Source organism: Oncorhynchus tshawytscha, linkage group LG16 (assembly GCF_018296145.1).
Source record: "Oncorhynchus tshawytscha isolate Ot180627B linkage group LG16, Otsh_v2.0, whole genome shotgun sequence".
Lineage (NCBI taxonomy): Eukaryota > Metazoa > Chordata > Actinopteri > Salmoniformes > Salmonidae > Oncorhynchus > Oncorhynchus tshawytscha.
In genome coordinates, this window is record NC_056444.1 from 9,863,551 (window position 1) to 9,878,730 (window position 15,180).

General features: G+C 42.5%; 1 protein-coding gene across 1 annotated transcript in view; it reads right to left on the reverse strand.

Annotated features, from left to right (window-relative positions):
- LOC121839569 (B-cell receptor CD22-like) overlaps positions 1-14,922 on the reverse strand; it is a gene marked incomplete in the record, with an annotated part of 17,747 nt that extends 2,825 nt beyond the window's left edge. The window contains 4 exon segments of the mRNA XM_042298630.1: positions 13,945-14,047; positions 14,050-14,181; positions 14,318-14,623; positions 14,808-14,922. Of these exon segments, the coding sequence (XP_042154564.1) occupies positions 13,945-14,047; positions 14,050-14,181; positions 14,318-14,623; positions 14,808-14,922 (656 nt within the window).
- Positions 14,923-15,180: the final 258 nt, after the last annotated feature.

The window sequence follows — 15,180 nt, forward strand, 5'->3', positions numbered from 1 at the left end:
CTCAGTTTTCTCCAATCACAGCCGTTAAACTATGTAACTGTTTTAAAGTCACCATTGGCCTTATGGTGAAATCAGTGGAGGCTGCTGAGGGGAAGACAACTCATAATAATGTCTAGAACGGAGCAAATGGAATGGAATCAAACACATGGAAAACTTGTTGGATGTATTTGGTACCATTCCACCTGTTCTGCTCCAGCCATTACCACGAGTACGTTCTACCCAATTAAGGTGCCACCAACCTCTTGTGGGTGAAATCCCTGAGTGGGTTTGTAGTGACTGGGTGTATTGATAAACCATCCAAACGGATGGAGGCTGAGGTGTCCTTAGGAGAGACTGAGGGAGAGGGGTTCATTTAGAATGTAGCGAAGGTCACCATAGATAGAACTGATTTGGTTTGGTCTGGATTCTCCTGCATTTGGTTCTCAGGTGTGAACTGTGTTGGAAGAGTCCATGTCAGCTCAGGGGGGTGTTCAGGACAGGGAGCGACAGCAGAGCAGTTCAAGCTGACAGGGGTCCCTTCCTTCACCTCACCTGAGACAGAAAGGATGGGACTGGAAGGAAAATCTGTAATACATTGTAGATAAATATATTTTACACTGACAGGCACACCGCCTACTTGGTCTTATGCTATTCATATAATTTTAGAAAAATGTATACAAGTTAAATAGTCTGTCTCTTTTTACCGTTGACAACTACAGTAAAGAAACAGACTTTTTGAGGGTCTGTTGCTTTGAATGATTGACTCTCAATCCTGAAGTAGTATTTATCAGAGTAACTGGTGGTTACATTGAAGAAATCAAATCAAATCAAATCAAATCAAATTTTATTTGTCACATACACATGGTTAGCAGATGTTAATGCGAGTGTAGCGAAATGCTTGTGCTTCTAGTTCCGACAATGCAGTAATAACGAACAAGTAATCTAACTAACAATTCCAAAAAAACTACTGTCTTATACACAGTGTAAGGGGATAAAGAATATGTACATAAGGATATATGAATGAGTGATGGTACAGAGCAGCATAGGCAAGATACAGTAGATGATATCGAGTACAGTATATACATATGAGATAAGTATGTAAACCAAGTGGCATAGTTAAAGTGGCTAGTGATACATGTATTACATAAGGATGCAGTCGATGATATAGAGTACAGTATCAACGTATGCATATGAGATGAATAATGTAGGGTAAGTAACATTATATAAGGTAGCATTGTTTAAAGTGGCTAGTGATATATTTACATCATTTCCCATCAATTCCCATGATTAAAGTGGCTGGAGTAGAGTCAGTGTCATTGACAGTGTGTTGGCAGTAGCCACTCAATGTTAGTGGTGGCTGTTTAACAGTCTGATGGCCTTGAGATAGAAGCTGTTTTTCAGTCTCTCGGTCCCAGCTTTGATGCACCTGTACTGACCTCACCTTCTGGATGACAGCGGGGTGAACAGGCTGTGAAGAAGAAGACTGTGGTGCAGTTCTTCTGGGACATGTTTCCAGTTATCTTACCTTGATCTTCCCTTGATAGAGCGTTGGACTAGTAACCGGAAGGTTGCAAGTTCTAACCCCCGAGCTGACAAGGTATAAATCTGTCGTTCTGCCCCTGAACAGGCAGTTAACCCACTGTTCCTAGGCCGTCATTGAAAATAAGAATTTGTTCTTAACTGACTTGCCTAGTAAAATAAAGGTTTTTAAAAAAAAATTGTAATAAAAAACATCTGTTGACCATCTTACTGCTGTTAAATATCACATTGTCCGGATGCCCACCAAAGACTGGTAATTCTTTAATCCACACTCCAGAGGTAAGTATTGTGATGTTCAATTTATAGTAAGGACTATCAAATGAACATGGGATTTGTATACAGGAGCCAGTCAGTACGTCCAGTCTATCTGCCATTGTGGCGATCAAATCTCGTTGGCCAAACAGGCCAAAACACTTGGAACATGAGGGACAACATCAGGGAGGTAATATGATCTTTTCAGTACAGTCTATCTCTCCTTCTGCAGCAAAATATATGAACTAATTTCAATATACAAATCAAATCAAATCAAATGTATTTGTAAATACACATAGTTAGCAGGTTTTAATGCGAGTGTAGCGAAATGCTTGTGCTTCTAGTTCCGATAATGCAGTAATAACCAACGAGTAATCTAACCTAACAATTCCACAACTACTACCTTATACACACAAGTGTAAAGGGATAAATAACATGTACATAAAGATATATGAATGAGTGATGGTACAGAACGGCATAGGCAAGATGCAGTAGATGGTATCGAGTACAGTACATACATATGAGATGAGTAATGTAGGGTATGTAAACAAAGTGGCATAGTTTAAAGTGGCTAGTGATACATGTATTATATAAAGATGCAGTAGATGGTACAGAACGGCATAGGCAAGATGCAGTAGATGGTATCGAGTACAGTACATACATATGAGATGATTTATGTAGGGTTTATGTAAACATTATATTAAGTAGCAATTTTTAAAGTGGTAAACATTATATTAAGTAGCAATTTTTAAAGTGGCTAGTGATATATTTTTTACATCAATTTCCATCAATTTCCATTATTAAAGTGGCTGGAGTTGAATCAGTGTGTTGGCAGCAGCCACTCAATGTTAGTGGTGGCTGTTTAACAGTCTAATGGCCTTGAGATAGAAGCTGTTGTTCAGTCTCTCGGTCCCTGCTTTGATGCACCTGTACTGACTTCGCCTTCTGGATGATAGCGGGGTGAACAGCCAGTGGCTCGGGTGGTTGTTGTCCTTGATGATCTTTATGGCCTTCCTGTGACATCGGGTGGTGTAGGTGTCCTGGAGGGCAGGTAGTTTGCCCCCGGTGATGCATTGTGCAGACCTCACTACCCTCTGGAGAGCCTTACGGTTGTGGGTGGAGCAGTTACCATACCAGGCGGTGATACAGCCTGACAGGATGCTCTCGATTGTGCATCTGTAGAAGTTTGTGAGTGCTTTTGGTGACAAGACGAATTTCTTCAGCCTCCTGAGGTTGAAGCGGCGCTGCTGCGCCTTCTTACGACGCTGTCTGTGTGGGTGGACCAATTCCGTTTGTCCGTGATGTGTACGCCGAGGAACTTAAAACTTACTACCCTCTCCACTACTGTCCCGTCGATGTGGATAGGGGGGTGCTCCCTCTGCTGTTTCCTGAAGTCCACAATCATCTCCTTTGTTTTGTCGACATTGAGTGTGAGGTTATTTTTCTGACACCACACTCCGAGGGCCCTCACCTTCTCCATGGAAGCCGTCTCATCGTTGTTGGTAATCAAGCCTATCACTGTAGTATCGTCCGCAAACTTGATGATTGAGTTGGAGGCGTGCATGGCCACGCAGTCGTGGGTGAACAGGGAGTACAGGAGAGGGCTCAGAACTCACCCTTGTGGGGCCCCAGTGTTGAGGATCAGCGGGGTGGAGATGTTGTTACCTACCCTCGCCACCTGGGGGGCGGCCCGTCAGGAAGTCCAGTACCCAGTTGCACAGGGCGGGGTCGAGACCCAGGGTCTGGAGTTGGTCTAGGGTGTCAGGTAGGGTGGAGGTGATATGGTCCTTGACAAGTCTCTCAAAGCACTTCATGATGACGGAAGTGAGAACTACGGACGGTAGTCGTTTAGCTCAGTTACCTTAGCTTTCTTGGGAACAGGGACAATGGTGGCCCTCTTGAAGCATGTGGGAACAACAGACTGGGGTAAGGATTGATTGAATATGTCCGTAAACACACCAGCCAGCTGGTCTGCGCATGCTCTGAGGGCACGGCTGGGGATGCCATCTGGGCCTGCAGCCTTGCAAGGGTTAACACGTTTAAATGTTTTACTCACGTCGGCTGCAGTGAAGGAGAGCCTGCAGGTTTTGGTTGCGGGCAGTGTCAGTGGCACTGTATTGTCCTCAAAGCGGACAAAAAGTTATTTATTCTGACTGGGAGCAAGACATCCTGGTCCGCGACGGGGCTGGTTTTCTTCTTGTAATCCGTGATTGACTGTAGACCATGCCACATACTTCTTGTGTCTGAGCCGTTAACAGTCTAATGGCCTTGAGATAGAAGCTGTTGTTCAGTCTCTCGGTCCCTGCTTTGATGCACCTGTACTGACTTCGCCTTCTGGATGATAGCGGGGTGAACAGCCAGTGGCTCGGGTGGTTGTTGTCCTTGATGATCTTTATGGCCTTCCTGTGACATCGGGTGGTGTAGGTGTCCTGGAGGGCAGGTAGTTTGCCCCCGGTGATGCGTTGTGCAGACCTCACTACCCTCTGGAGAGCCTTACGGTTGTGGGTGGAGCAGTTGCCATACCAGGCGGTGATACAGCCTGACAGGATGCTCTCGATTGTGCATCTGTAAAAGTTTGTGAGTGCTTTTGGTGACAAGACGAATTTCTTCAGCCTCCTGAGGTTGAAGCGGCGCTGCTGCGCCTTCTTCACGACGCTGTCTGTGTGGGTGGACCAATTCCGTTTGTCCGTGATGTGTACGCCGAGGAACTTAAAACTTACTACCCTCTCCACTACTGTCCCGTCGATGTGGATAGGGGGGTGCTCCCTCTGCTGTTTCCTGAAGTCCACAATCATCTCCTTTGTTTTGTCGACATTGAGTGTGAGGTTATTTTTCTGACACCACACTCCGAGGGCCCTCACCTTCTCCATGGAAGCCGTCTCATCGTTGTTGGTAATCAAGCCTATCACTGTAGTATCGTCCGCAAACTTGATGATTGAGTTGGAGGCGTGCATGGCCACGCAGTCGTGGGTGAACAGGGAGTACAGGAGAGGGCTCAGAACTCACCCTTGTGGGGCCCCAGTGTTGAGGATCAGCGGGGTGGAGATGTTGTTACCTACCCTCGCCACCTGGGGGGCGGCCCGTCAGGAAGTCCAGTACCCAGTTGCACAGGGCGGGGTCGAGACCCAGGGTCTGGAGTTGGTCTAGGGTGTCAGGTAGGGTGGAGGTGATATGGTCCTTGACAAGTCTCTCAAAGCACTTCATGATGACGGAAGTGAGAACTACGGACGGTAGTCGTTTAGCTCAGTTACCTTAGCTTTCTTGGGAACAGGGACAATGGTGGCCCTCTTGAAGCATGTGGGAACAACAGACTGGGGTAAGGATTGATTGAATATGTCCGTAAACACACCAGCCAGCTGGTCTGCGCATGCTCTGAGGGCACGGCTGGGGATGCCATCTGGGCCTGCAGCCTTGCAAGGGTTAACACGTTTAAATGTTTTACTCACGTCGGCTGCAGTGAAGGAGAGCCTGCAGGTTTTGGTTGCGGGCAGTGTCAGTGGCACTGTATTGTCCTCAAAGCGGACAAAAAAGTTATTTATTCTGACTGGGAGCAAGACATCCTGGTCCGCGACGGGGCTGGTTTTCTTCTTGTAATCCGTGATTGACTGTAGACCATGCCACATACTTCTTGTGTCTGAGCCGTTGAATTGCCACTCTACTTTGTCTCTATACTGAAGCTTAGCTTGTTTGATTGCCTTGCGGAGGGAATAGCCACACTGTTTGTATTCGGTCATGTTTCCAGTCATCTTACCCTGGTTAAAAGCAGTGGTTTGCGCTTTCAGTTTCACCGAATGCTGCCATCAATCCACGGTTTCTGTTTTGGGAATGTTTTAATCATTGCTATGGGTACGACATCGTCAATACACTTTCTTTTGAACTCGCTCACCGAATCAGCGTATTCGTCAATGTTCTTGTTGGACGCAATGCGGAACATATCCCAATCCACATGATCGAAGCAGTCTTGAAGCGTGGAATCAGAATGGTCGGACCAGCGTTGAACAGGCCTGAGCTTTTTGTTTTAGTTTCTGTCTGTAGGCTGGGAGCAACAAAATGGAGTCGTGGTCAGCTTTTCCGAAAGGAGGGCGGGGGAGAGCCTTATATGCATCGCGGAAGTTAGAATAACAATGATCCAGGGTTTTACCAGCCCTGGTTGCGCAATCAATATGCTGATACAATTAGGAGTCTTGTTTTCAGATTAGCCTTGTTAAAATCCCCAGCTACAATGAATGCAGCCTCAGGATATGTGGTTTCCAGTTTGCATTGAGTCAAATAAAGTTTGTTCAGGGCCATCGATGTGTCTGCTTGGAGGGGAATATATACGGCTGTGATCATAATCTAAGAGAATTCCCTTGGTAGACAATGCGGTCGACATTTGATTGTGAGGAATTCTAAGTCAGGTGAACAGAAGGACTTGAGTTCCTGTATGTTGTTATGATCACACCACGTCTCGTTAATCATAAGGCATACACCCCCGCCCTTCTTACCAGAAAGATGCTTGTTTCTGTCGGCGCGATGCGTGAAGAAACCAGCTGGCTGCACCGACTCTGATAGCGTCTCTCGATTGAGCCATGTTTCCGTGAAGCAAAGGATGTTACAGTCTCTGATGTCTCTCTGGAATGCTATCCTTGCTACCCTTGCTCAGATTTCATCAACCTTGTTGTCAAGAGACTGGGAGTATGCTAGGGAGTGGTGCGCGATGTGCCCATCTCCGGAGCCTGACCAGAAGACCGCTTTGTTTGTCTCTTTTACGACGTCGTTGTTTTGGGTCGCCAGCTGGGATCCAATCCATTGTCCTGGGTGGAAGGCAGAACACAGGATCCGCTTCGGGAAAGTCATATTCCTGGTCGTAATGGTGAGTTGACGTTGCTCTTATATTCAGTAGTTCCTCCCGACTGTACGTAATGAAACCTAAGATTACCTGGGGTACCAATGTCATAAATAACATGTAAAAAAACAAAATACTGCATAGTTTCCTAGGAACGCGAAGCGAGGCGGCCATCTCTGTCGGCGCCGGAAGGTGGAGTCCTGATGTCACGACTCCATGCCCTAAACTGGATCATGCACATATCTGGAGCACAATGTTTGAATCCAGACTATTAAACTCTACTTATCAGGAATTATCTGTACACTTTTCTATACATTGAGACAGACGGGAATACAGCTCACACCATGAAATATCATCACTTGTGCTTATTCCTCTGTCTGATTCATAACTAGTTGTTGCTGTTGCTGTGTGGAAGACTCACCTGACATAAAGAGCCCCATGAGAAAAAACATGTTCTCAGAACAAGCCATGTGAGAACTCACACACTACTGATTCCTTGAAACAGTACAAACATACACTTACTGGTAGAGTAGCTGAACTCACACAACACATTGCATTGAACCATCCCCATATCAAATACACGATGTCTTTCCGTTGTGAAGCTAATACATGAACGAACAGCAGTACTTTGAACATATTGAATCTTATTACTCATAATTAATTTTCTTTAATTTATTTTGAATATTCAAAATAACAGAAGATACTGTGAAGACGTTGATTCTTGCCAGGCTTGAATAGGAATGTGTGTGGGATTTAAAAATATAGTTAAATCATGAACCAAACTCCACTATTCATTTGACTCAAGACAAAAAAGGAAAAGTTACATTTGAGTTTGATACAAAACATACGGTTGTCACATTATGTTTCAACATGAAAAACAGACTTGGTATGAAACAGAGTGACTGTAATTGTATCTGAGTGATTCTCACACACCACTCAACTTCTCCTACACCTACTTCCTCTTTGAGGTCTATTTGCAAAGAGGAGCCTGGTGGGCTGGATGCCACAGAGACACTCTTTTCACTCCACTTTGATTATATAAAGGTTAAATACATAAATAAAAATAGGTTGGGTAAAAGGGATATGGTTAAGAAAATGCTCTCCTATCTAGGATTGGAAGACAGCGTTTGGTACCCTGAGTTTACAGTGGCAAGAAAAAGTATGTGAACCCTTTGGAATTACCTGCTTAAATTGGTCATACAATTTAATCTGATCTTCATCTAAGCCACAACAATAGACAAACACAGTCTGCTTAAACTAACAACACACAAACAATTACACATTTTCAGGTGTTTATTGAACACACAAGTAAATATTCACAGTGCAGGGTGGGAAAGTTTGTGAACCTTTGGATTTTATAACTGGTTCACCCTCCTTTGGAAGCAATAACCTCAACCAAACGTTTTCTGTTCTACTGAACTGTTTCAGTTAAGCAATATTCTTGTGATGTCTGGTGTGAACTGCTCTCTTGAGGTCATGCCACTGCATCGCAATCGGGTTGAGGTCAGGACTCTGACTGGGTCACTCCAGAAGGCGTATTTTCTTCTGTTGAAGTCATTCTGTTGTTGATTTACTTCTGTGTTTTGGTTTGTTGTCCTGTTGCATCACTCAACTTCTGTTGACCTTCAATTGGCGTACAGATAGCCTTACATTCTGCTGCAAAAAGTCCTGATAAACTTGGGAAATCATTTTTCCGTCGATGATAGCAAGCTTTCCAGGCACCGTGGAAGCAAAGCAGGCCCCAACCATGATGCTCCCTCCACCATACTTTACAGTTGGGATGAGGTTTTGATGTTGGTGTGTTGTGCCTTTTTTTCTCCACACATAATGTTGTGTGTTCCTTCCAAACAACTCAACTTTAGTTTAATCTGTCCACAGAATATTTTGCCAGTAGCACTGTGAAAGCAATATTTGTTTTTGGACAGCAGTGACTTCTTCTGTGGTGTCCTCCCATGAACACCATTTTTGTTCAGTGTTTTACATATCGTAGACTTGTTAACAGAGATGTTTGCATGTTCAGAGATTGCTGTAAGTCGTTAGCTGACACTCTAGGATTCTTCTTAACCTCATTAAGCATTCTGCGCTGTGGTCTTGCAGTCACGTTTGCAGGAAGGCCAGTCCTAGGGAGAGTAGCAACATTACTGAACTTTCTCCATTTATAGACAATTCGTCTTACCGTGGACTAATGAACATCAGGGCTTTTAGAGATACTTTTGTAACCCTTTCCAGATTTATATAAGTCAACAATTCTTAATCTTAGGTCTTCTGAGATCTCTTTTGTTTGAGGTACAGTTCACATTAGGCAATGCTTCTTGTGATTAGCAAACTCAAAATTTTTGAGTGTTTTGTACAGGGCAGGGCAACTCTAACCAGCATCACTACTCTGGACGGTTCTGACCTAGAATATGTGGACAACTACAAATACCTAGGTGTCTGATTCGACTGTATACTCTCCTTCCAGACTCACATTAAATATCTCCAACCCAAAATGTAATCTAGAATCGGCTTACTACTTCACAACAAAGAATCCTTCACTCATGCTGCCTAACATACCCTTGTAAAACTGACTATCCTACTGATCCTCGACTTCGTCGATGTCCTTTACACAATAGCTTCCAACACTCAACTCAACAAATTGGATGCAGTCTATCATAGTGTCATCTGAATGTCACCAAAGCCCCATATACCACCCACCACTGAGACCTGTATGCTCTCGTTGGCTGGCCCTCGCTTTATACTCGTCGCCAAACCCACTGGCTCCAGGTCATCTACAAGTCTCTGCAAAGTAAAGCCCCGCCTTATCTCAGCTCACTGGTCACCATAGCAGCACCCACCCATAGCACGCGCTCCAGCAGGTATATTTCACTGGTCACCCCCAAAGTCAATTCTTACTTTGGCTGCCTCTCCTTCCTGTTCTCTGCTGCCAATGATTGGAACGAACTGCAAAAATCACTGAAGCTGGAGAGTCATATCTCCCTCACTAACTTTAAGCACCAGCTGTCAGAGCAGCTCACAGATCACTGCACCTGTACATAGCCCATCTGTAAATAGCCCATCCAATTACCTCATCCCCATACTGTTATTTATTTTGCTCCTTTGCACCCCAGTATCTCTACTTGCACACTCATCTTCTGCACATCTATCACCCCAGTGTTTAATTGCTATATTGTAATTATTTCACCACTATGGCCTATTTATTGCATTACCTCTCTTATCCTACCTCATTTGCACACACTGTATATAGACCTTTTCTATTGTATTATTGACTGTATGTTTATTCCATGTGTAACTCTGTGTTGTTTGTGTCACACTGCTTTGCTTTATTTTGGCCAGGTCGCAATTGTAAATGAGACTTGCTCTTAACTTGCCAACATGGTTAACTAAAGGTGAAATAAAAATAAATTAAAAAGAGCTGTGAGTCTCTTGTTAAGTCTATAAGAGCTTTGCACATCTGAAATGAACAATATTTCCACATTATTCTTTTAAAAAATTCTTCAAGCTCTTTCAAATTGGTTGTTGATCATAGCTTGACAGCCATTTTCAAGTCTTGTCATAGATTTTCAAGCCGATCAAAACTGTAACTTGGACAATTAGGAACATTCAATGTTGTCATAGTAAGCAACCCTGGTGTATATTTGGCTTTTGTTTTAGGTTGTTGTCCTGCTGAAAGGTGAATTTGTGTCCCAGTATCTTTAGAAAAGAAGTCTAAACCAGGTTTTTCTCTAGTTTTGCCTTTGCTTAGCTCTATTCCATTTATTTTTATCCTAAAACACTTTATGACAAGCATACCCATAACATACTGCAGCCATCACCATGCTTGAAAAAATTAAGGTGGTACTCAACGATGTGTTGGACATAGAATGAATTTCTTGTCCAAATGTTTTGCAGTTTTACTTTAGTGCCTTATTGCAAACAGAATGCATGTTTTGGAATATTTTTTATTCGGTACATGTTTCCATCATTTCAGTCTCACATTTAGGTTTGTATTACGGAGTAAGTAACATGTTGTTGATCCATCCTCAATTTTATACAATCACAGCTGTTAAACTATGTAACTGTTTTAAAGTCACCATTGACCTTATGGTGAAATCAGTGGAGGCTACTGAGGGGAAGACAACTCATAATAATGTCTGGAACGGAGCAAATGGTATGGAATCAAACACATGGAAAACATGTTGGATGTATTTGGTACCATTCCACCTGTTCTGCTCCAGACATTACCATGTGTACGTTCTCCCCAATTAATGTGCCACCAACCTCCTGTGGGTGAAATCCCTGTGCAGTGTTTTTCCTCTCCGGCAACTGAGTTATGAAGGATGCCTGTATCTTTGTAGTGATTGGGTGTATTGATAAACCATCCAAAGTGTAATTAATAAACTCACTACGCTCAAAGGGATATGTCAGATTTCATTTATTTTTTACCCATCTACCAACAGGTGCCCTTCTTTGTGAGGCAATGGAAAAGCTGGTTATATCTGTTTGAAAGTTGCTGCTTGACTGAGGGACCTTACAGATAATTGTATGTGTGGGGTACAGAGACGAGGTAGTCATTTAAAAATCATGTTAAAAACTAGTATTGCACACTAAGTGACTCCATGCAACTCATGTGACAAGTTAAGGAAATCTTTACTCCTGAACTTATTAGGCTTGCCATAGAAAGGGTGTTGAATACATATTGACTTTCAGCGTTTCATTTTTATGTCTAAAAACATAATTCCACATTGTGTGTATGTTACGGCTTTCTTCCGTTGAAAGAGAGTCGGACCAAAATGCAGCGTTGTAAGTTAGATACATATTCTAATGATGAAGAAAAAACGAACAAAACGTGAAAACCTAAACAGTCTATCTTGCACACACACACACACGCACACACACACACACACACACACACACACACACACACACACACACACACACACACACACACACACACACACACACACACACACACACACACACACACACACACACACACACACACACACACACACACAAAATATGGTTCCCAATCAGAGACAACGATAATCACCTGACTCTGATTGAGAACCGCCTCAGGCAGCCATAGACTTTACTAGACAACCCTACTCAGCCACAATCCCAATACCTACTAAAACCCCAATAAAAAAACACAACACAATAAACCCATGTCACACCCTGGCCTGACCAAAAAAATATATAAACACAAAATACTAAGACCAGGGCGTGACAGTGTAGAACAGAGACACAAAATCTCAATTTAATCAATTTTAATGAGATGTTAAACGTTGGACCAATAAGACCAAAAGATTTCATGGAAATTGAATGTAAAGGTTTATTGCAGGGCAATTAATAAACAACCTTAATAAATTCAGTCTCATTTGTTTCTTCAATTTAACACTCAACATAAAAGCTGACGCGATAACTTCTAAATAGATATAAACTGATATAAACTATAAACATTGTTATTCTGGGAGCTGTACAAAAGATGAAGATAAACAGTGACTAGTAGATGTTAACACCATTCTGCCATCATGTAGACTTCCTGCACCAACTTCCTGTCTTGTATCAGACCACAGTCTCTCCAACTAACTGTGTCTTCTCTCCTCAGTCATCATTGACTTTATATGGTCTTAAACTGCCTTCAGTGAGCTAGTTGAACTCAGCAGTTCCTCTATACTGGAACCCATTAAACAGATGCTCTGTGAACTCAACACTCAAAATAAATGGTCAAAAATAAAGAGTAGCCTACATCATCATATCACCATTATTGTTACAGTTAAACATTTTTCCCCAGCAAATTTTACAAATATGCAGATAATCAAAGAGTACACAATTATAAAGGTAACAAAAGTATCAATTTAAAACTAATACACAATGACAATATTGTACATAAAAACACTTCATACCCATTGGAAAAATAATTAACATGCACCTCTTTTATTGACTTGTGCTTAAAGACCATCTAGGTTGTTAAGTGGTGGTTACTGGTTCCCTCTACCGACCGTGGCCTGGTTAGAGCACACTGTCCCAACCGGGGAGTTCTGTGGAGAGAACACAGAGAAAGGAACAGTTGTCAGGACCGACACTTCAGAAGAATAATGACTTCATAGTTACAGTTGGTTACACAACACAGTATTCATTCAATTCTTCCTGAAACACACATTCTAGATGGGTTTTAAAAGCTTTATTCTACCATTCCCACCAGTCCCTGTGAACGGTCTGTCATGTCAAACCCACTGGGGAGTCTAGATGTTCTCCTCCTCCTGGAAGACAAGAATAAAGATATTTTGACATCATTTAGGTTTTCATATACAAAAGCACAATCAACATGATAAATATGTTAAAATTGAGGCTGGGAATATCTTTTTACCATGCAAAGAATATGATCAGGCTGAAGAGGAAAATCAACCCCAAGGTTTTTCCTACAATCTCAAAAACCTTTGGGTTAACAGGCTCTTCTTGCCCTGTAAATAAAACACACATTATAGCCATCTGTTCCAAAAAGAGGAAACATTTTGCACATTGTCTAATATTACAAATTACACACATACTGTAGATGTACAGATGTAAGATCTTAATTTATCCAGTATTGTTGCAGTGAAATAATCCTGCAGCAAAAGGATCTGAACGTTTCCTCCGTAATGTTGATCCATTGGTGGTGAGTCTATTAGCTGGACAAAATAAGGCTGCATGATAAGTGCAATACTATTAATATAACCATGTTTTAGTGCAGGATTTTGGTGAATATATGCAAATCACAAAGCTAATCTGTGTTTCCCACAATGCAATAAACTTCTAAGCAACAATATAGTGATCAAATTAAGATCCTAAAACCGTATCATACCTAGATACATACAGCAGGTGTCACGTTCTGACCATAGTTCTTGTGTGTTTTCCTTGTTTTAGTGTTGGTCAGGACGTGAGCTGGGTGGGCATTCTATGTTGTGTGTCTAGTTTGTCTATTTCTATGTTTGGCCTGAAATGGTTCTCAATCAGAGGCAGGTGTTAGTCATTGTCTCTGATTGGGAACCATATTTAGGTAGCCTGTTTTGTGTTGGGATTTGTGGATGATTGTTTCCTGTCTCTGTGTTCTCTGCAAAGATAGGACTGTTTTTGGGGTTTGCCACGTTTTGTAGTGTGTTCATGTTGAGTTTCTGTCATTAAATAACCATGGACACTAACCACGCTGCACTTTGGTCCTCTCCTTCCCAGGAAGAAAGCCGTTACAGCAGGCATGCAGAAGTACCTCTTCTACATCCACGCATTTGAAGGGGTGTCCACATACCTTTGAATATATATTGTATATCTAACCTACGATTGTGCCCTACGTGCCCATTTTACCTTTAATAGCCAGCTGCACTTCATTTGACTTCCCACAGCCGTGACTATTTCTTGCTTCACAGTAGTACAGTCCTCCATCACCAACAGTCACATTGAGGGTGTAACTCAGTCCAGATGCTACCTGTGTTGTTTACCCTCACTGATCTTGAACCAGGTGAAGTTTGTCACAGGAGGGTTGGCTGTACTGCTGCAGGTCAGATTAACACAGCTGCCCACTAATACTGGATCAGCTGGACTGATGGAGGCTGAGGTGTCCTTAGGAGAGACTGAGGGAGAGGGGTTCATTTACAATGTATCTGGATATGGTATATTGAATAGTCTCATCAAAACCACTCTATTACAATCATCAGTGAAAACATGATAGAATGATCTATTCTTCAGGAACCGGTGACTAAATCTTACATGAAACGTTAAGCATCATGTTATGTTCAGCTCTCTTGTTGCTTGTCCCTACTGGGTAGACTGCAGTACAAGTGATGTTCTTCTCATGATGAAGGTATGACGGAGTGAAGGTCACCGTGGAGAGAACTGATTTGGTTTGGTCTGGATTCTCCTGCATTTGGTTCTCAGTTGTGAACTGTGTTGGGAGAGTCCATGTCAGCTCAGGGGGGTGTTCGGGACAGGGAGTGACAGCAGAGCAGTTCAAACTGACAGGGGTCCCTTCCTTCACCTCACCTGAGACAGTAAGGATGGGACTGGAAGGCAAATCTGTAATACATTGTAGATAAATATATTTTACACTAATCAGTTAAACTGTCCACTTGTTCTACTCTTATCTTTGATGAAAGGAATCTAAACTGGAAAAAATAGTTGGTTAAAAGTTAAATAGTCTCTTACCTCTGACATCTATATAAACAGACTTATCAGAGGTCTGTTGCACGGAATGGTTGACTCTCAATCCTGAAGTAGTATTTATCAGAGTAACTGGTGGTTACATTGAAGAAGACTGTGGTGCAGTTCTTCTGGGACATGTTTCCAGTTATCTCCCCTTGATATCTGTTGACCATCTTACTACTGTTAAATATCACATTGTCCGGATGCTCACAAAGTATGAGTTTTCTTTAATCCACACTCCAGAGGGTAGTATTGCGCTGTTAAATTTATCCTTATGTTGGTCAGGAATATCAAATGAACATGGGATTTGCACACAGGAGCCAGTCAGTACATCCAGTCTATCTGGCATTGTGGTGATCAAATCTCGTTGACCAAAACAGGCCAAAACACCTGCAACATAAAGGACAACATCAGGTCTGTCTGATTCATAA